Here is a 22,812-nt window from a genome sequence, read left to right on the forward strand (position 1 = left end):
TGAGTGGGTGTGTTGAGTGGATTGGTTAGGTACAGAGAATCTGGAAATTGGAGCTCCCCTGCCAAAGCATGGAAAACCTGGTAATTGTTGGTTGTGGAATCATTGCTTCCCTGTCTTGAAGGCAGCCTGACTTGAATGATGGCTGTGGGGATGAGAAATTGGAAGTTGTATGGATAAGGTCTGGAGAGATTGCAAGGTCTTGCCAATGTAGGCATTCTGGATCTCGCAGATAAGTGAAAAACTAAATTAGCATTACAAAATTTAGAACAACATTCTGAACTGTACATTAGTTCAGAGGAAAACGTTGCATTTCCCCTCTTATTGCATTTTCTTCTGAAAAATGTGTATGCGTTTTCTGAACTGTGTAGCAATTCATAGGAGACACATGTTGATCAGTACAGAAGAATATGTTGCACTAATTTGATATGCTTTCATGGCCTGGACAAATGATGTTTGCTTATTTTGACCTGGTCAGGTTTTGCAAGAATATTGAGAGCCATGTATGTTTTGCTGTCATCCTTTAAAAATTGTTAGGAATGGGTTAATTTTATCCATCCCACTTTGCATTGGTTGAAGTTTGCATTTTGTGGAAGCTGTGCAGTTTTTATACTTCCAGGAATAGGTTGCAGAATTCATGACATTTTGCAAAGCACGGATGAAGTCCTTTCTGACTGATACATGCCACAGAAGAAGTTTCCCTGTATGTTTCTGTGAAACATGACTGTATCCACGAGTGACTGCATTACCCTGAGCCTAACACTGATTCTTACTTGTCTTCTATGTAGACTCACTAGGGAGCCAATTAGCAGCAAGCATGGAAGGAAATCAGCCTGTGATTGAATGGGCAACTCTCCATCATCTCCTTACATTTGATTTGTGGGGACTTCACTCTGGTTGCTTCTGTGAGTGAACTTTCCTGGTTGATTTGAGAATGTTTGGAAATGGATTAGCCCTCTGTCCCCTTTAGGTTTATTTGGAGATCAGGATGTACTTTTTGCAAACCTGAGACAAAAAGTGGAACAAATAGATTGTTTACTAAACATGAGCACCCCACAAAAGGGAAATTATCATTCTTTTCAACTTAACATAGAGTTGGACCAAAGGGTCTGTTCAAGTGCTGTTTGATTCTAATTTTGTACCTACCACCACCCCTAAAGAAAAGGCTGTCTGAGGTGACAAATATCAACATGTCTTTTCAATGTCAAGCATTTTAAGAAGTATTGCATCAAGGTGGATAAATGGAGTTAAGATACAGATAAGACGTGATCTATTTGAATGATGGAAGAAGCTCAAGGGACCTACTCCTGTTGCTGTGTTCCTGCTATGATTGTTTTTGGTATTACACAATATACTTCATAATGTGATATCCATGTATTGACTGGCATGAAAATACAAATACAAAGGCAGCATCTATTTAACATCAGTGTTTTGTTTTTGAAGTCTTTGAAATGGGAGTAAACCTTCAGTCTTCTAACTCAAACAGGAATGCTAACCTGCCAATAGAACATAGAACATAGAAGAATACAGCGCAGTACAGGCCCTTCAGCCCTCGATGTTGCGCCGATCAAAGCCCACCTAACCTACACTAACCCACTATCCTCCATATACCTATCCAATGCCCGCTTAAATACCCATAAAGAGGGAGAGTCCACTACTGCTACTGGCAGGGCATTCCATGAACTTACGACTCGCTGAGTGAAGAACCTACCCCTAACATCAGTCCTATATCTACCCCCCCTTAATTTAAAGCTATGCCCCCTTGTAATAGCTGACTCCATATGTGGAAAAAGGTTCTCACTGTCAACCCTATCTAACCCCCTAATCATCTTGTACACCTCTATCAAATCACCCCTAAACCTTCTTTTCTCCAATGAAAACAACCCCAAGTGCCTCAGCCTTTCCTCATAGGATTTTCCTACCATACCAGGCAACATCCTGGTAAACTTCCTCTGCACCCGTTCCAGTGCCTCCACATCCTTCCTATAGTATGGCGACCAAAACTGCACACAATATTCCAGATGCGGCCGCACCAGAGTCTTATACAACTGCAGCATGACCTCAGGACTCCGGAACTCAATTCCTCTACCAATAAAAGCCAGTACGCCATATGCCTTCTTCACTGCACTATTTACCTGGGTGGCAACTTTCAGAGATCTGTGTACATGGACACCAAGATCCCTCTGCTCTTCCACACTACCAAGTAGTCTACCATTAGCACAGTAATCCATCTTTTTATTACTCTTACCAAAGTGAATCACTTCACACTTAGCTACATTGAACTCCATTTGCCACCTTTCTGCCCAGCTCTGCAGCTTCTCTATATCCCGCTGTAACCTGCCATATCCTTCCTCACTGTCTACAACTCCTCCGACTTTCGTATCATCCGCAAACTTGCTCACCCAACCTTCTAACCCTTCCTCCAGGTCATTTATAAAAATGACAAACAGCAATGGTCCCAAAACAGATCCTTGCGGAACACCGCTAGTGACTGCACTCCAAGATGAACCTTTGCCATCAACTACTACCCTCTGTCTTCTTCCAGAGAGCCAATTCCTAATCCAAACCTCCAACTCACCCTCAATGCCATATCTCTGTATTTTCTGCAGTAGCCTACCATGGGGGACCTTATCAAACGCCTTACTAAAATCCATATATACCACATCTACCGCTTTCCCCTCATCTACCTCCTTAGTCACCTTCTCAAAGAATTCAATAAGGTTTGTGAGGCACGACCTGCCCTTCACAAAACCATGCTGACTATCCTTGATCACATCATTCTTATCCAGATGTGCATAAATCCTATCCCTTACAATTCTCTCTAAGACTTTGCCCACAACAGAAGTGAGACTCACTGGCCTATAGTTACTAGGATTATCCCTACTCCCCTTCTTGAACAAGGGAACCACGTTTGCTAGCCTCCAGTCCTCTGGCACTACTCCTGTCAACAAAGAGGACACAAAAATCAAGGCCAATGGCTCTGCAATCTCCTCCCTTGCTTCCCAGAGAATCCTGGGATAAATGCCATCAGGCCCAGGGGACTTATCTATTTTCACCCTTGCCAGAATTTCCAACACCTCTTCTCTACATATCTCAAAGCCATCCATTCTACTTATTCGTGCCTCAGTATTCATATCGACAACAATGTCCTGTTCCTGAGTGAATACTGACGAAAAGTATTCATTCAGCGCCTCCCCAATCTCTTCAGCCTCCACACGCAACTTCCCATTACTATCCTTGATTGGACCTATTCCTTCCCTCGTCATTCTTTTATTCCTAACATACCTATAGAAAGCCTTAGGGTTTTCCCTAATCCTACCAACTAAGCACCTTTCATGTCCCCTCCTTGCTGCTCTTAGCTCTCTCTTCAGGTCCTTCCGGGCTACCTTATAACTCTCAATTGCCCCTATTGAACCTTCACGCCTCATCTTTACAAAGGCCGCCCTCTTCCATTTAACAAGGGATTCCAACTCCTTATTAAACCACGGCTCCCTCACACGACCCTTTCCTCCCTGCCTGATAGGTACGTGCTTATCAACGACACTCAATAGTTGCTCCTTGAACAAGTTCCACATATCAATTACGCTCTTGCCTTGGAATCTACTTTTCCAATCCACACATCCTAAGTCATGCCTCAACGCATCATAATTTCCCTGCCCCCAGCTATAACTCTTGCCCTGTAGTACACACTTATCCCTCTCCATCACTAGAGTAAAAATCACCGAATTGTGGTCACTGTCCCCAAAGTGCTCACCTACCCCTAGTTCTAATACCTGGCCTGGTTCGTTACCCAGAACCAAATCCAGTATGGCCTCACCTCTTGTTGGCTTATCTACATATTGTGTCAGGAAACTCTCCTGCACACATTGCACAAACACTGACCCATCTAACGAACTTGAGCTATAGCTTTCCCAATCAATATCAGGAAAGTTAAAGTCTCCCATGACAATCACCCTATTACTGTCACTCTTCTCCTGAATCATCTTCGCAATCCTTTCTTCAACGATTCTAGGACTATTAGGAGGCCTGTAAAAGACTCCTAACTGGGTGACCTCACCTCTCCTATTCCTAACCTCAACCCAAACTACCTCAGATGGCAAATCTTCATCCATCTTCCTTTCCACCGCTGTAATACTATCTTTGACAAGCAAAGCCACACCCCCCCCTCTTTTGCCCCCACCTCTGACCCTACTAAAACATTTAAACCCTGGAACCTGCAACAGCCAATCCTGTCCCTGATCTAGCCACGTCTCCGTAATAGCCACAACATCGAAGTCCCAGGTACCAACCCACGCTGCGAGTTCACCTACCTTATTTCGTATACTTCTGGCATTAAAGTATACACACTTCAAGCCACTCTTCTGTTTACAGGCACCCTCCTTTAAGATTGATGCCATATTCCTAACCTCCCTACACTCCAGGTCCTGCACCCTACAGCTACAGTCTGGGTTCCCATGCCCCTGCAGAGTTAGTTTAAACCCCCCCCAAGAGCACTAGCAAACCTCCCCCCAAGGATACTGGTGCCCCTCAGGTTCAGGTACAGACCATCCTGTTTATAGAGGTCCCACCTTCCCCAGAAAGAACCCCAGTTATCCAAGTACCGAAATCCCTCCCTCCTGCACCATCCCTGTAGCCACGCATTTAACTCTTCTCTCTCCCTATTCCTCGACTCTCTACCACGTGGCACGGGTAACAAACCAGAGACAACAACTCTGTTCGTTCTAACTCTGAGCTTCCAACCTAGCTCCCTAAAAGCCTGTCTAACATCCTCAGCACTCCTCCTACCTATGTCATTGGTGCCAATATGGACCACGACTTCAGGCTGCTCCCCCTCCCCCTTAAGGACCCGGAAAACACGATCAGAGACATCACGTACCCTTGCACCTGGGAGGCAACATACCAAACGTGAGTCTCTCTCGTTCCCACAAAACCGCCTATCTGTGCCCCGAACTATCGAGTCCCCAATTATTATTGCTCTGCTCTTCTCCATGTATATATAATTTACATGAATGGTGTTTTTCACGCAGAGGGTGGTACGTGTATGGAATGAGCTGCTAGAGGATGTGGTGGAGGCTGGTACAATTGCAACATTTAAGAGGCATTTAAATGAGTATATGAATAGGAAGGGTTTGGAGGGATATAGGCCGGGTGCTGGCAGGTGGGACTAGATTGGGTTGGGATATCTGGTTGGCATGGACGGGTTGGACTGGAGGGTCTGTTTCCATGCTGTACATCTCTATGACTCTAAATGGATTTGCTTACTAAACATGAGCACCATACAAAAGGGAAATGTAATACTTCTTTAATCTTTTTACATTAAGGATTCAATTTAACCTATTGTGCACAGTTCTGTTTTTTTTGATTTGTTGTCCGAAAACATATTTGCATCTCAGCTATGCTTTGAAACATTTCTGAATAATATCAAAATGCAATCTTGATGCAACTGCAAATCTATTGACTCAGTTAATTATATCTTTTAACCTATCCGCTTTGAAGTGCTAAAATATGATTTCCGGCACTTTAGAAGCATTAGTGGTCAAGCCCTGATGCTTTTAACTTGTTTTTATTCCAGTACCACTGGGAGATAGCAACCTCAACCCTTTATAGCACATTTTTTGTTCTTCTAATGTGGCCATAGCATTGAAATATTATGTTGGTCATGGAATACATTTACTATAAAGTTTCTTCAAAAGTTATTAAAATTCACTCAAGATTTGTTTCATTTGAGTCTAATTTGGAAGTTCTTTCGGATGTTCCTTCATAATTGTGTGACATAGACAATGCTAAATTATATTGTGATAAATGTCTTATTTTCTTATTTGGCTATTTTTATCTTTTGCTAATGATAAAGATTTATACAAAAGTCAGTTGGCTGCAGTGGTGTGAAGGTTATGGAGCATGTGGATCATGTTGAAATCAGATTTATTTTTCGTGCATTTCACTTGTGAAAACTGCTTTAATTTTTCCCCCAATTTTTTGTTACAGGAATGGCAGAATTCCATTCAGAAAAATGCTGGTCTTGCGTTTATTGAGCTTGTTAACGAAGGAAGGTAATGGATTTTTTTTTAATAAAGCTTTAATTGCAAAAAAATTATCATTTATTCCAATATATCTATGCATAGTTTTTTGACATGACCTTAGATTCAACTTCAGTGTTCAAGATTTAACTACACTTGTGCTAACAAACAAAAGATTTTGTGATCTTTGTCTTAGAGTAACTGCTGATGAATTTTTCAACTAGGCAGGTTTTGAGTGGATGAATTGTTTTTATTTGAAACATTTGTCTGCATTCTCCCTAGGGAAAAAAAAACATATTCTATATCATGTAATGTACCACTGAAAAGTTAAGAGATTTTGCTTTGTCTATTTTTCACAATTATTTTCTTTTTCCAATACCAATAAACATTTTTCTGTCTAAAATAAATTGAAAAAAATTCTATTCTTCAGGACCAATTAAGAATGCAAAGAGGAAAAAAATGCATTGATAATATCTATTAACTTAAATTGTCTGAAACTATTTGCTTGTTATCATGTGTTTAATTTATACTTTGTGTATATGTGTGGTTTGCAATATTTGCAAAATATCTAAATCAAAGAATGGATTTCCTTTAATAAAGGTCCAATTCTTTCGCTAGTGCAGTAGTGGTTTTAATTTTTCTTTTACCCATATTGGATGAATTATTTTTCATGGCAGATAAAACTGCCTTGCAAGGAAGTTGTTCAAATTAATTAAATTTACTTAAGGTTTGTGATAATGCTTGGCACAACACTTTTGTTTAGGGGGAATTAGGAATTTTGCTACTATATTTGATCTCGGGGACCAGTGTCAACTAACAAGGGTGTTAGGTTGCAGTGGAAGGAGCTGGCCTGTTATCGTTTTCATTATATGGTCCTGACCTGCTTTGACCTCTTGGAAGAGGATGGTTGCTCTGAATTTGGCCCTTGATGAATCTTTTATGAGCTCCAATAACACTAGGATTCTGTGCTCATGTGAGAGTTGGTAACATCTGAATTAGATGTTAATCATTAACAAATCAATTAGTGATGTTGCAGTGCAAGTAATTAACAGCCCTTTCTTTCCACGTTATGTGCTAAGGGAGCACAATCAGATCTTGCTGAAAATTTGTGGTTGAATAATTTAGTCAAGAAATTTTTAACTGCACTAATGGGATCTGATAATTCTTAATTTCATATATACAGATGACATATAACCTGTTTTAGCTTACGGGAAAATGACGAGAAGCATGGATTTGCACTTGGTATCATGCAAAACAATATCTGTTTCAAAAATAATTTTTCTTTTATTGATTTCTCATGGATGTTGTTATTGTTGGTGGTGCTGATATTATTGTCCAACATGAGCTCCCCTTAGGAATGTGGTAGTGAGCTAGCTTTTCTTGGATCACTATATTTAAAAAGCCTTCGACAAAACAAAAACAGGAGGAGCTACAACATCATTCAATATACATGCTAAACAGGTGCCGTACCGTTCACACGGCTAAGTGATCTCTCTCACAACCGATCAGATCAAAGATCTCCCGAAACTCTAAATCCAGTTGTGAATGGTGGTTTTCAGTAAAACAACTAACCAGAGGAACAGGATTCATAAACATTATCAATGTATCAACAATGATGGCAAAGCCCATCATGAATGCAAAAGTCAAAACTGAAGTCATTGCAATCATTTCAATGAAAATGTTGAGTAGATTGGTCATCTTGGTGACCTACTAAGGTTCCTGCCATCACAGATGCAGGTATCCAGTCAATATATTTTGTATCACTTTCTATTATTTGTTTATGGGATGTGGCATTGCCAGAACTTACCCATTCCTATTTGTCCTGGAGAAGAGTATGTGAATTGCTTTTTTGAACCACTGCAGTCCTTGGGGATGTGAGGACATTCTCTGTGCAATTGGAAAGGGAATTCCAGAATTTTGCCCCTCTGTGGTGAAAGAATGGTGAACACAGTTTCAAGCCAGGAAGTTGTGTAGCTTGGAGGGAACTTACAGGTTGTAATGCTACCATCCATCTTCTGGTTTTGTCCTAAGTGGTAGAGGTCCCACAATTAGAAGGCTGTGAGGGAGAGGACTTGGTGAGTTGCCACAGTGCATCTTGCTACATGGACATGTTCTGCCTCAGTATCTGGGGAATCATGAATAGTGCTGATCATTGGGCAGTAATCAAAAAACATCTCAATTTATGACCTATTGATGGAGGGAAGGATGTTGATGGAGTGGTTGAATATTGTTGTGCCTACAACATCATCCTGTGGAACAACTGTTGCAGTGTCCTTGGATTGAAATGATAATCCTCGAACAACCACCTTTCGTTGCGCCAGATAGGGCTCCAACCAGCAGAAAATATTCCCATTGACTCAGTTTTTTTCGGTCTCCTTGAGGGTAATCGCATTTGCCTCTCCTCTGAAGTTCAACTCTTTTGTTTATACTTGGGCAGCATAGTAGGAGCAGCAGCAGACATACCCAGAAAGGATCTATCAACTTGGTGAAGCTATAACACAGGATTACTTGCATGTCAAACTGTGTAAACACCATGTCATAGAGGCAGGTGATCCTTCAACCAACAAATCTGATCCAAGTTCTGCCACATCTAGCATTGAATCGAAGTCTCTGGAAGTTTGCAGCATTGCATACGCCCATCTTTGGCAAATTTGATACACTCCATATGAAAGACTGAAGGACTGGATATTGCAAAGGCTAACAACACTAATAATGTTCTAGCAAAGTTAAAAAATCACACAACACCAGGTTGTAGTCCAACAGGTTTATTTGAAAGCAATAGCTTTCTGAGCACTGTTCCTTCAGGTGATTGTGGATGAAGATGTGGTGCTCTGAAAGCTAGTGCTTCCAAATACACTTGTTTGACTACAACCTGGTGTTGTGTGATTTTTAACTTTTCCACCCAGTCCAACACCAGCACCTCCAAGTCAATGCTCTAGCAATGCAACTGAAGACTTGTGTTCCAGGAATAGTGCAAAATAGCCAAGATGTGCCCCATCCACAAAAAGCAGGACAAAGCCAACCTTGCCAATTACCCCTCTATTAGTCTGTTCTCTGTTATCAGCAAAGTGATGGAAGGGATAGTCAATAGTGCTTTCAAATCTTTCTTACGTGTGAGTTCTGATCATTTTGGGTTCTACTAGGGTCTCTTGGCTTCTGACCTCATTCTAGCCTGTTTTGTCAAAACAGACAAAAGCTCAGAACCCCAGAGGTAAAGTGAGGGTGTCTTAGATGAATTTAAGATTTCTTGTTGGCATGGATGACGTGGACCGAAGGGTCTGTTTCTATGCTATATATCTCTGTCACTCTACAAGGCACCATTTAAGAGGTTTGGCATCCAGATACTCGAGCATTTCTGACAATCGTGGGAATTGGGAGAATCTTTCCACTAGTTGGAGTCATGCCGAACACAAAACATGGTATTGACATCAATCATCTCAGGGTAAGTTCCTAGGCTCACCCATGCTTCACCAATGACCTTCCCCTCTTCTTAATGCCCGAAGTGGGAATGTTCACTGCTGATAGCATAAGAGTTGCACCAATCACGACTCCTCTGGTAAAGAAGCAATCCATGTCAAATTCTGGACAATATCCAGGTGTCAGTAACAGAAGCAAGTAACATCTGTGCCAGAGAGATGTCAGGCAATGACCTTCTATAACACAGAACCGAAATGTCACACCTTGACACTCTATGCCATCACTATTAACAACTCCTATGCAAATACTGTGGCTGTAAGGATAGGTCAGAGGCCAGGAATTCTGCAGTGAGTAAGTCTCTCCTCCTGACTCCCGAAAGCCTATCCATTACCTACAAGCACAAATCAGAAGTGTGATGGAATACTCTCCACCAGCCTGGATGAGTACTGCTGCAAAAACGTTCTAGAAGCTTGCCAATATCCAGGACATGCCCGAAACGTAGGTTCTCCTACTCCTCAGATGCTGCCTGACCTGTTGTGCTTTTCCAGTACCATACTCTTGATCCACCATCCAGGACAGATGGTCTGCTTGATTGACATCAAATATTCATTCCCTTCATCACTGACACTCATTAAGCAGCAAATGTGTACCATCTACAACATGTATGGCAAAAATTCATGAAGGTTCCTTTGACAGATCCTTCCAAACCTATGACTGCTCCCAACTAGAAGGTAAAGGACAGCACGATTTGAGAATGGCACTGCCTGCAAGTTCCCCTTCAAGCACCTTGCTAAACTTACTTGGAAATATCACCATTTCTTCAATGTCACTGTCTGAATCCTGCAATTCCCTTCCTAATGGCGTTGTGGACATACCTTTGCTAACTGGCTTGCAGGAGTTCACAAAAGCAGCTCATCAACACTTTTCAAGGGCAACTAGGGATGGCTAATAAATGCTGGTCCTGCTTGCATTGTCCATAATCCCATGAGTGAATAAGAAAATGTATGTCGTGTAGGTTCCAGATCGTTACTATTTAAATCAATCTAACTGCAGAGGAACCTCGATTATCTGAACGACATGGGCATGAAGTATTTTGTTTGGATAATTGAATGTTCAGATAATCGAACACTGGATAACAATTCAGCCAAGCATTGGGACCTTCCAATCTTGTTCGGGTAATCCGAAATTCGGATAATGGAATGCCGGATAATTGAGGTTCCTCTGTATATCTCTTTAACCTTCAGTGGAATTACCTTTTGCTGACTCTCACTGTTCATATCATTGGGGTTTACCATTGACATGAAACTGAGCTCCATCAGTCAAATGATACTGTGCCTCCAGGAACAAGTTGTAGGTAGGAATTCTACACAAATAACAAACCCGTTGACCCCTCAAAGCATGTCCACTATTGATCAAGGACAAATCAGGAGTGTAACTGAATCCTCTTAATTTGTGTGGATGGGTGCAGCACCAGCATTAATTAGAGATATCACTGCCACGCGCATCCTTAAACATTCACTTCTCTCACCAGTGATGCACCATTGCAGCAATGTGTACCATCTGCAACATGCATACAACAATTCACCAAGGCTCCCCTGAACAGCATTTTCCAAATGACCTGCACTCTCTGAAAAGAGAAGGGCAGCAGATGCATGGGAATGACACCACCTCCAAGCCATGCAACATCGGAATTTTGAACTATATTGCCATTCCTTCACAGTTGCTGGATCAAAATCCTGGAATCCCTTTTCTACAAGTGTCCATGGACTACAGTGAAACATGAAAGCAATTCATGACCACTTTAAAACAAATAGATTTGAGCAAAAAGTGCAAAACTAGCCAGAGTGCCAACATCCCATGGACAATTTATTTTTTAAAATCATGTACTTAGAAGTGAGCATATTTTCTAATTGCATAATGCTCACAATCTTTCGGATAGTGAAGGAGCCCTTGTTTGCCTCCATTCATGCTTCGGTTGTATGTGGAAATTAATTTTCATCCCTTGAATGGGCCAACTATATATCTTGTGCTTTGGCTGTGAGTTCAGGCAGAATCTGCAAGATACTGTGGTGAATAACTAATTTTAGTTTCTCAAAACAATTTAGCAATCTATAAGGCATAAGTCAACAGTGTTGTGTAAGTGGGCAAGTGCAGTTCCAACAACGATCAAAGCTCAAAACCATTCAAAACCAAGCTGCCTGCTTGATCCACTCCATTTACTACCATAAATATTTGCTGTCTTCACCAAAACACTGGTTGCATTCTGTACCATCCAGAAGATGCACTGCTGCAAGCAGACATCGCTCACTCAACAGCAACTTTCAATTCCAGTCTCCTCCGCCTAGAATAATGAGGGGAGCATTTCCTTGGGAACATCATCATCAAGTTGTGCCCAAGTCTTTCTCTTGTAAAATAAATTACTTTCAAGAATTGTGTTTATTTTTGTGCTTGTGCATGATTGTGTTATCTGTTAAAAAGGGAGAAAATACTACTCTGCTCAGAATTTTATAAGTGTACATGTCATTCGTTGAGTTATTTTTTGGACAATAAATTTCAGATATTTTATATATTGGTTATACACCAGTCAGACTACTTGCAAAGTGGACAATGTTAATATAATTCTAATGTTAGTAGATTTTAAAAGCCATGTGTATTCACCATTAATTTATATTTTCATTGTTTTGCAACTTTCTAAGTTGTGTGCTTTTCCCTTGTATAGATTGTTATGCCATACTATGAAAGACCACCTGGTGAGAGTAGCAAATGAGGCAGAGTTTATCCTGAGTAGACAGCGGGCAGAAGATATACATAGACATGCTGAATTTGAGGTAAGCTATAACTTGCCGGATACAAACTATAATTTTCCTTGATGTTAACAAGCTTGCCCAGTGTTATCCACAGGAATGATTGGTTCTTTCAGGAATCTCTAGTCAAGTGTGTGCATTAAACCAATGTGAAATGAAAACCCACATTAGAGAAATAATGTTTGAGCAAAAAATAATTCTGGCTATATATTAGAATGCATATGATCATTGCTTTATAGGATATGTTTGACATATCTTTGAACTGAAACGGAATTTGAACTGTAATACTGGGATGCCAGAAAAGGTTTACAACTTGAAAGTCCTGTGCTATGTGCATTGTTTAGCAGTGAAATAGAATGTTGATGTTTGAAAGCAATTGGAGGGAAAATTCAAGACTGGTACATCAATATTTTGAGTTTAAAAAATAATTCTGTCTGACAATAGCCACTGGTTAAGATGCAGTGTGGGTGCCAAGAAGAGTAGAATAGAAGAAGCACCCTGAGCCTGCATAAATAAAGCATGCATCTCTCCCCCTCTCTATATGGGGATCAGACAGAAAAACCAAGAAAGCTTAAAAGATTTCATAGAAGACAATAGCTAAGTTAACCTGATTAACCATCAAATCAAAATATGACTATCATATCGTTAATGGTCTATCTGCATGGCAAAAATCAAAAGAACTGTGAAAAAATTAAATTTCCATCTTGAGGTCGGGACCTTTGATTTGGAATTTTGTTTACCCTGTCCATATTTTTAAAACAATATATATGATAAATTATTTTTCTATCTGGATCTTAACAGTGTGTTTGTATATTTGGAGATTTGAAAGTGTCCAGTTTAAGTTGCATAAATTATAAATCCTCTCTTTTCTCTGCTTTTGTTAAATTTTTAAGTATTACAGTTAATTGTTACTGAAGCAATCTGTGTGAATTGCTTTTGTCCTGACTGCTATTTAGTCAAATAAATTGGTCATTTTAGTGATCTTCTGGAGTTTTGAGTTTGATTTATTGTCACATGCACCAAAAAGCATTGAAAATTTAGCTCATGAATGCACTTGCATAATTGAAGAATAAGCGAGTCCAGTGGTTACCCAGGCATTCCCACAGATGAGAGAGAGCTGCTGGCAGCTGTTTTTGTCCTTTTTGAGGCTCTGGGCAGTATCCCACCAATGAGGCTATGTCTGCATCCACTACTGCCCACTAGATGAAACCTCTTGCAACGTTTTCATTTTGAAAATCCCTGGGTGACCTTGGTGGATTTCGGCCAGTATCTGGTGGTGACCTTTGCTCGAGGCAACCATTCTTGGTCCCCAATATAACATGCCTTTTTCTCCTGTGGGCTGGTCTCTCTGATCCAAAAATGTTTTCAGTTCTGGCTGTGATTTCACCTACCACCGCCAGCCGTTTCAGTTTTACCAGGATCAGATCTTTCTGCTAACATCATTGGCTGTAATTGGAGGTGTGCTCAGAAAATTTAAAACCATTCTGGACAGGAGGTACTTCAATACATCTGCATTTGCTACTTGGCCTCCCAAACAGTGTTCCAATTTGTAATTCTACACACTTGGTATCAGAGCCCAGCACTGAATTCTACCTGAAGCTCTGGGCAGCACTGTCTAGTTCTCTTTAAGTAGACCTATCAGGGATTTGTGATCCGTTTTTATGACAAATTTGCTTCTGTAAAGGTATTGGTAGAACTTCTTGACTCCAAAAATGACCACCAAACCTTCACTCTCTATCTGGGTGTGTTTATGCTCTGCATTAGCCAAAGTTCTAGATGCATATGCTGTTGGGCATTCATCTCCATATGAGTTAGTACTACACTGATGTCGTATGGGGAGGCATCTCGTGCCAATACCAGATCATACTGCACCAAATCCTTAAGAGGATGATAGCTATTTTTTCACCTCCCTGAAAACTATGGTGTTGCTATGCAATATGCAACCGTTTTCAAGGCTGATCAAAGGTGCCTGGGTGGAGGCCAGGTTGTGTGTGAATTTCCCATAATAATTCACCAATCCAAGGAAAGACCTAAACATGGGAGCCAGGGCACCTTTGATCTCGCTTATTTTATCTTCTAATGGGTGTAATCTGGTCTTGTTGACACTCTAGCCGAAGTAGGCCACTTGGCTTTGAACACACGTTTTTCCCTTCTAAGGCATACACCCACCTGGGAGAAATGCCTAAGGACTATGCTCAAATTCTAAGTGTTTCTTATTGGTCTTCGCATGTCATCGAGATAAATGGTGACCTGGGCTAGACCTTGTAAAATGGTCTCCATCATCTGTGAAAACATTGCACAGGCTGACGATACCTCAAATGGCAGTCTTTGTATATTGGTACAAACCCTTATGGGGAAGCAGTTGAATGATTCCAAAACAGATGTAAATGGTCTTTTCACGGTGTGCAGTCTCTTGTATGTTAGCCTATGAGTTCTCTTCAGTTAAGGTCTAGTGGGACTCTTTCGCTGTCTCGAGTTTGCATACCAGCACCAACTACACTGATTTGCTGGCCCAGGTCCTGAAGAAACTTTTAACTGTTTAGCTGAGGCTTGGTATTCTGTGGGTTAATCTAAATCCCTCTATTCAGGATATGTCCTGAGTGAAGCTGTGCAATTGCCTTTGATTAAGTGGTGTTCTCTGAGCTCCATTCGACAGGTGAGGGTGTTCACTTCTGATGGCATACCCTGCAACTGATCTGCTCCACTTGCTGCATTTCCCAATGCTAAAACCAATCGTAGTGCCTGTTTAGAGTCCAGTTGGGTTTCAGCTAGTAGGCAGTTTTGTGTGGTGGCATCATTAATCCCTGAAATCAAATGGTCTCTCAGCATCTTATTAAGACTCGTATGCATCTGCTAGTCATCTTAACCTATTCCCATGTTTCTTAAATTGTCAAGTAAAGCTAATGGCATCTCAAAACCCAAGAAGGCTTGGGATCATAATATTCCTTAACTGAATCTGTCCACTCTTGAAAGGTTTTAGCATCTGGTGCCTCAGGGTAAGTTAAGCTCCTAATAACTTAAAAAGCTGCATATCTACACACTGTTAGAAGAATTACTCATTGCTTTTCATCTGTCCAATTTCATTTATTTGGGAAAAAATAACGCATTCGTTCTACACACTGGGCTCAGTCTTCGATGGCAGGATCGAACAGGTCAAGCTTCACAAAATAATGGCATGATGCCAGAAATGCTTACCCTAACTCAAAGATGAATGTTACGAGTGAATTTCTTCAGGAGCAGGGTTTACACTTGTTGCCAATGAAATAACTTCACAGAGGTCAGTATTCCGTCACCAAGTCACATGGAAAGTCCTTGACATTGATCCAGCTCCTTCAGAGCGAGCTCTCGGTGATGAGATGTCTGACATTTCTGCTTTTTTTCCCTCTCCTGGTTATATTTTATTAAACAATACACAGTTAATGAAACAGTTAACATTAACAGCTGTATACTGAGAAACAACAATTTTACAAAGGGAGAGGAATGGCAAAGGCAGGCCCCTAACCCTACCATTCAACCAGTTTTCAGGAAAATGAGGACAAATCTCAATTCCTAACATTTCTGCTTTTATCTGTCAGTCAGGGCTCCCAGATTGGACCAGATTAATAGGCTCAATCAGGGAACTTATTTTCTGAGGTCCACTTGACTGACCTTGTTCCAATCACTGCACTTAACTGGTTCCAGTTTCATTTCATTGTCGTCACAGTATCACCTACAATACCTTTCCTTCCTGTTCCTACATTGTGAGTACGTTGTTTGCCCAAAGTTCTTTTTTCCCCTGCTGTTTCTCGTCAACTCTTCGGTGACATCATCTGAAAGGATAGAACTTTTGTTTTCAAAATTACACTGATCACATCCAGCTCTAGTGCATCATGGCTGCTCTTGTGGAAATGTGTGAAAAGGAGAGCAGTGATTGGAGATGAAGCTGTGGCAAAGAGGGTGTGAATCTGAAACTTCTAGGGCAGAATTATTGATGGCTTAAAGTTAATAGGTCTCAGTAGGAGGCTGAAGTAAAGGAACAAGAGACCAGAGTGACTGTAGTAAAAGGAATGAGTGAGATATAGTTTATGGAGAGGTTGAACTGAGAAGGGAATATGGAGAAAGTAAAATAATGGAAGAGGAATGGAGATGAGGAGTAGCAGTAACGGGTGCTCACAAAGAGAGGGGAGAAGGAAGGGCAATGGCAACAATTACGTCATAGCAGAGAGATATGCTGATGGAGATAAGGAGGTCATTCAGCCCACTGTGACTGCACAAGCTCCCTGAAGAAGCATTTCATTTGGTTCCTTTCTATCCATAACCCTATAATTTTTCTTTTCAAATAACGGTCTGATTTCCTTTTGAATATATTCCTTGAACCTTCTTCAAATGCAGTGCCAGGCAATGTATTTTAGATCCTAATCGCCGATGTGTGGAAAACGTCTTATGCATAGCCCTTTTCATCTTTTGCCGGTTGCTTCGAATCTTTACTCTCTTTTTCTCAATTACTTTGTGATTGCCAAGAATAATTTTTCCCTATTTACTCTGTTTAGACCCCTTTATAATTTCAAATGCTTCTCTCAGATCTGCTTTCAGCCTTCCTTTCTCAGGGAGAGAAAAATCAGAACTCCTCCGATTACAGGGATCAAGAATTTCATTCTTGTTTCTGCACTTCTCTCCACTGCCTTCACTTTCTTCCTAAAGTGTGTCCCCCTCCTAAGTTAAAAAGCCTTATGGGGGAATGCCCTGATAGCAAAATGCATAGCATATGATGACACCCAGGTTAGAATGGTGACACGGTGAGATGTTAGATATGTGACCGATTGACAGCATTGATGCATTATGAATTTGAAGTTTATGAAACATGAGTTTAGGAGCATAAATTTGAACAGAAAAGTGAGATAAATCCAACATGAAAAGATGACATAGAAATACAGGGCTACTTATCCAGTGACCTAGATCAGTGGTTTTGTGGATCTTATGGTTTGAGTATTTTTGTCAACAACAAGAAATGAGAAATTTCAGTGAAGTTTGTTAGGGCTGACAAATGAAATTCAGATGAGTATCAAAAAAGAGATAAGTTCAGATGTGTGCCTATAGATGGCAGTCCTGAACCCCCTGCAACCACGTCTCGGTGATGCCTACCACATCATAATCATTCTCGATGATTTGTGCTGTTAACTCATCTACTTTGTTACAAATACTATGAGCAATCATGGAAAGCACCTTAATGCTAATTTTCTTAAACTCATGATTTCCAACATCTCTAGTAATATGTCCTAAGTTATCCTTCCTTTTTGCGTCATTCCTAGTTTGCCTTCAACTTAAACCCTGCACACACGTTAACCTGCTGCTTATCTTTCTACTTGACTCCATGCTCCCTTTCGCTTCCCCTTTCTCTCCCCCACTGACTCTCAAGTTTAAAGTCCTAGTGACCACCCTATTTATCTTTTTCAGTAGATCACTGGTTCCAGATCGGTTCAGGTGGAGACTGTCCCATCAGTTCAGATCCCCCCCATTTCCAAATCTGACGCCAATGTCCAATGAAATGGAATCCTTCTTTCCCACACCAATGTCTTAGCCACATGTTTACTTCGCTAATTTTCTTAGCCCTATGCCAATTAGCATGTGGCTCGGGCAGCATTCCAGAGGACCTGCTCTTCAAGTTCCTTCCTAGTGCTTGATAATCCCCAAACAGGTCCTCCTTCCTAGCCTTGCCTATGTTGTTAGTGCCAGCGTGGACCACAACAACTGGATCTCCTCCCTCCCGCTCCAATATCCTTTCAAGCTAGTCGGCGATGTCCTGCACCTGGCACCGGGCAGGCAACGCACCATGCGGGACTGCCAATCCAGCTCTCGAATGATGCTATCTGTCCCCCTAATTATCGAATCCCCTGTAACAACTATTTGTCTTTTTGCTCCCTCTCTTGAATAGCCTCCTGCATCATGGTGCAGTGGTCAGCTAGCTCATCCATTCCACAGCTGTTATCCTCAACCATACAGGGAGCAAAAATCTCATACCTGTTGGACAAGGTCAAGGGCTGAGGCTGCTCCACTCCTGAACTCAGAATCATTGGCCCTGATCATTAACTGAATTGGAATTACTTAATTTACCAGGTGTGACTGCCTCATGAAACAAAGCAGCTAGGCAAAAGTGAGGACTGCAGATGCTGGAAACCGGAGTTTAGATCAGCCTGGAGGCTCCCTGCCTCTATTCCTGTTGAAGGGCTTTTACCCGAAATGTCAATTTTCCTGCTCCTCGGATGCTGGCTGACCTGCTGTGCTTTTCCAGCACTACTCTGATCTAAACTCATGAAACAATGATCCAGGTAACTCTCCATCTCCCGGATGTGCTGCAGTGTTTGAAGCTCAGATTCCAGATCATCAATTCTGATCCAGAGTTCTTCCAGAAACCAACACTTGCTGTAGAATTGGTCACTGCCATTCACAGTGGGATCATCCAACTCCCACATCACACAGCTACAGCACGTCACCTATCCAGCCATCTCTATACAAATTTGAGTTAAACAATTTCTAGTAGTTCTCTATGGTCTGATTCAACTAACCAACTAACAATAACTTTTAATCAATCACATGATACACAAGAAATATAAATTGAAATGCCTTACCTTAGCAGCACACAAGAGTTCTTTTTTTTTGGTTAGCGGAGCAGGACAGGTGGGAGACACTACACGTGTCGTGTCTTGGGAATCAGCCACTGCCCAAACATATACCTGGCAACACTCTGCTCCTCACTGTGGCCTCTCCCTCTGCTGCTCCTTTAAAAACAGTTCTCGTGCCCTCGCTTCTCTCTGACCTCTCTCCTTGCTGCTCTGTAAAAATGGTGACAAGGCTGTCATCTATTGCCCAATCCCAGTTGACCTTGATAAGGTGTTGGTGAGCTACTTTCATGGACTCTTGCAGCCTTCGCTGTTGAAGACAATCGCACTATGCTAAATTTACCAATAAAAGGTAGGTGGAACTTTCCAGGATATTGACCTAGTGATGATAAGGGTACGTGACTTGGTTGGGAGTCTGGAAGTAGTGTTCTCATATGCTTGATGACTTTGTCCTTCCAGTCTTTAGTAGTTTTGAGTTTGATAGATGCTGTTGAGAATGTCCCCTGTCATTAATCTATAAATCCTCAATGGCAAAAAAGTTACATGTTCTCCGATTTCCCCCTTTGAACACAACTGATGGAAAATTGGCGATTGATATATCTTACGAAGATGAGTTACTCTCCCCCATTGTAATTAATTATTTTCATATGTCTTACTTGGGGTGATTTGAAGCAAATTTTAACAGAAGCAAATTGAATTGCAAACATAAGCTCAAATCAAGAGTAAAGTATTTGAAATGAGCAGACTTCAGTTGTCCTGAGTATGTGGTATTGCAGTGCTGTTCTCCAGTTAGGCATTTTCTGAGTTGTCTTTCTTAAATTGCTGAGTTTTTCTAGCTTGATGTACATTTGATGTTTTACAAATCCTTTATCCTTTGAGGACATTTCTTCAATCTGAGCTTGATGGTCCTCGATAGGTATTTATCCTGCTTATTCAGTATTATTTCCTTAGAACCATTCATGTTCAAGTGAAATATTTACCAAAGTTGTCTTGCAGTTGGTCCTAGATCATGTCAAATTTGGCTATGTTGTAATTACTGTTTTAAGCTTAGAGCATCGAAGTTGCTGTTCCCACAGCTGTACGACTTCCTCCATTGCCAGAATACTGTGCTCAGATGAGAGTTGTCTTTCATAACATCTTGAACAAGGTGGTTAAGAAAGTAGACATATTATAATGATTAACTCTAGTTCTGGACTGGCCAGGTAAAATTCCTTTAAGTGTAGGTCTATTTGCAGATAATTTCTTTATCTTGTCATAAAATAACCTTTTCTCTGCTAATGTGTTCTGGTGATTTAGCAACCTCTATATTCCCTTTTTTTCCCCCCTTTCTTTGCGATTCATGCAGGTAGCCACTAGACTTTTGAAATTTAGTTTCGTTTGTTTCATAGTCAAATCTAACAGCCAATTTACACACAGCTCCCATGATAAAAGAAACAAATGTGTTCTATCATCTGTTAATCAGTTTTAGTGATGCTTACAATTTTATTTTTCATTGATATCCTTTTCAGATTGTGTTAGTTCTGCACAGGTGGCAAAAGTCTGGCCAATTAAATCCTAGGATGGCCCCTTAGAAATCCTAATAAACTACTGAAGGGGAGTTTGCTGAAAAGCTTGACATGCTACTGAAGTTTTTTGAATAATGACATCCATAACCTTGAGGGCACCTGTCCACGCACAACAGCAAAGCAACCCTGCTTAATCACAGTCAGACTTCTGGTGGAGATGCTTTCTCTGCAGTAGAAGCTAAGGCTTTAACCCTAAGGTGATGGTGCATCATGATTGGTCTTCGTGTATTGATGGAGTTGACCAGCAGTTGTGTTTTTGAAAGGACTTCAAAAGCTCTGCACAGAATTTTGTGCAAAGTTGGTGTCAGATTCTGTCACGTTCTTCCATATTGAAAACTTATTGAAAACTTTCTGACAGCCTTCCTAATGCATCAGACATTTTGTTGAATACACCCTTCATGTTCTTTTGCTTTACCTTGGCCCACCAAACTCCATGTCTGATTCACCTGCAGCAAAAGTGTGCACGATTGCCCTCTGAAAAACTGTCACCCCCCATAATCCTGCCTCCTATGTTGGCTGTGGCATTCCTTATGGTGTCTTAGCATGCACTGATTCTGCTTCTGTACAATCCTTAAAGATGTGTACAATGTCATCAAGATTCTCTTGTTGGCCTTCTTTCAATGCCTGGCTGCATTGCACTTCTTGCTTATCTGAAAGGCAAAGTAAAAAAGATTACATAGAACAAAGAATATTACAGCACAGTACAGGCCCTTCGGTGTTTGGTTCCACAGGTCGGCACAACATCAATCTGAAGCCCATCTAACCTACACTTTTCCATTCTCGTCCATATGCCTATCCAACAACTATTTAAATGCCTTAAACTTGTCGAATCTGCTACTGTTGCAGGCAGTGTATTCCATGCCCCTACTATTCTCTGAGTAAAGAAACTACCTCTGACATCTATCCTATATCTATCACCCCTCAATTTAAGCTATGGTCCCTCATGCTAGCCATCGCCATCAAGGAAAAAGTCTCTCATTATCTTGTATATCTCAATTAAGTCATCTCTTGACCTCCCTGTCTCTAATGGTGGTTAGGAAGGAGGGGAAAACAAGAGAATCCATATTTATGAGTGATTGGAAGTCAGAAGAGACTGTGGATTGAATGGGAAATGTATTGAGAGATATTAACCAAATCATAGCTTTTAAATTTTCAGTATTGTTGACATCATCCCATACTGTCTATGTCCCCAATGGAATTAATGTGGCTCAGTTGGTAAGATTTACGTTGAGAGTGTGTTGCTGGAGAAGCACAACAGGTCAGGCAGCAGCTGAGGAGCAGGAGACTCTATGTTTCAGGCTGGAGCTTTTCATTAGGAATGAGACTGGGAGCTTCGGGGATGGAGAGACCACCCCCGCTCCTCCCATTTATCTCTCCACCCGGAGGCTCCCTGTCTCCATTTCTGATGAAGGGCTCCAGCCTGAAGCATAGATTCTCTGCTCCTCGGATGCTGCATGACTTGCTGTGCATTTCCAGCAACATACTCTTGACTTTGATCTCCAGCATTTGCAGACCTCAGTTTCTCCTGGTAAGATTTGCATCATTGGATCAGTTGATTGAAAGTTAAAGTCTCACAGCTGAACATGAGCACATAAACTAGGTGCTGTATTTCAATACAAGTCAAAGAAGAGCAATCAGTTCCCCAGGCCAATGTTTCTCCCTCAAACTAATACATATATAAAAAAAACTAGTTAGATTTTTAGGATCTGGAATGATAACAAATGTCATACTGTGGTTATTTACATCAGTTACTGTACTTGTCTAAGAAAATGAAACTTGAAATCTTGAATCAAGGTAAAACAATTCATAGACAGAAGTGTTCAGTTTAATTATGACATACATGCTACATCTTAGTTGGGGGAGGGGTGCTCATGAATTGTATTGATATATCTAACTTCAAAACGTCATCATTAGAAAATATTCACAGAATGTCTATGCTGTAGATTGCATTGATAAATGCTTATATTGTATACATCACAACTGATTTAGTTGGTTTTGTAATCACTTTTGGTAATGAATAAACTTACAAGGAAAAAGTATTTTGTACCTCAAAATCTTGACAATGACTTAGCATCAAAAGTAGTGATTATATATTGTGAACTTGTTATTTTATTTCATTATTACAAAGCAGTCATTAGGAATGATACGAGTAAACCTTCAAATAAAACATGAAAGAAGATGAATAATCAAACAGATAAAAAAAAATTTATGTTGCTTTTCTGTCAGGGTTCATATACACATGGAAGCTGATAGAGGACCAGAGTGATTTAGACAAGTTTGCTTAAAGGATTCATAACATATGCTAGCTGGAAAGAATTGAGTTATCTCTGCTCTGGAGAATAAGTTATTGTAGCAGTAGCTGACAGAGATGAAGATAACTGAAGGAAATTCAATTACCTTTTAGTGTTTTCTTTCT

The 22,812-nt window shown here is 40.8% G+C and overlaps 1 protein-coding gene across 1 annotated transcript in view; it reads left to right on the forward strand.

Annotated features, from left to right (window-relative positions):
• Positions 1–22,812, forward strand: part of lrba (LPS-responsive vesicle trafficking, beach and anchor containing) — an 894,965-nt gene that overhangs the window by 349,996 nt on the left and 522,157 nt on the right. Inside the window, exons 34-35 of the mRNA XM_072561970.1 lie at positions 5,983–6,047; positions 12,151–12,259. Coding sequence (XP_072418071.1) covers positions 5,983–6,047; positions 12,151–12,259 — 174 coding nt within the window. The remainder of the gene's footprint in view (positions 1–5,982; positions 6,048–12,150; positions 12,260–22,812) is intronic.

This window comes from Chiloscyllium punctatum, chromosome 1 (assembly GCF_047496795.1).
Source record: "Chiloscyllium punctatum isolate Juve2018m chromosome 1, sChiPun1.3, whole genome shotgun sequence".
In the NCBI taxonomy this organism is placed as follows: Eukaryota; Metazoa; Chordata; class Chondrichthyes; order Orectolobiformes; family Hemiscylliidae; genus Chiloscyllium; species Chiloscyllium punctatum.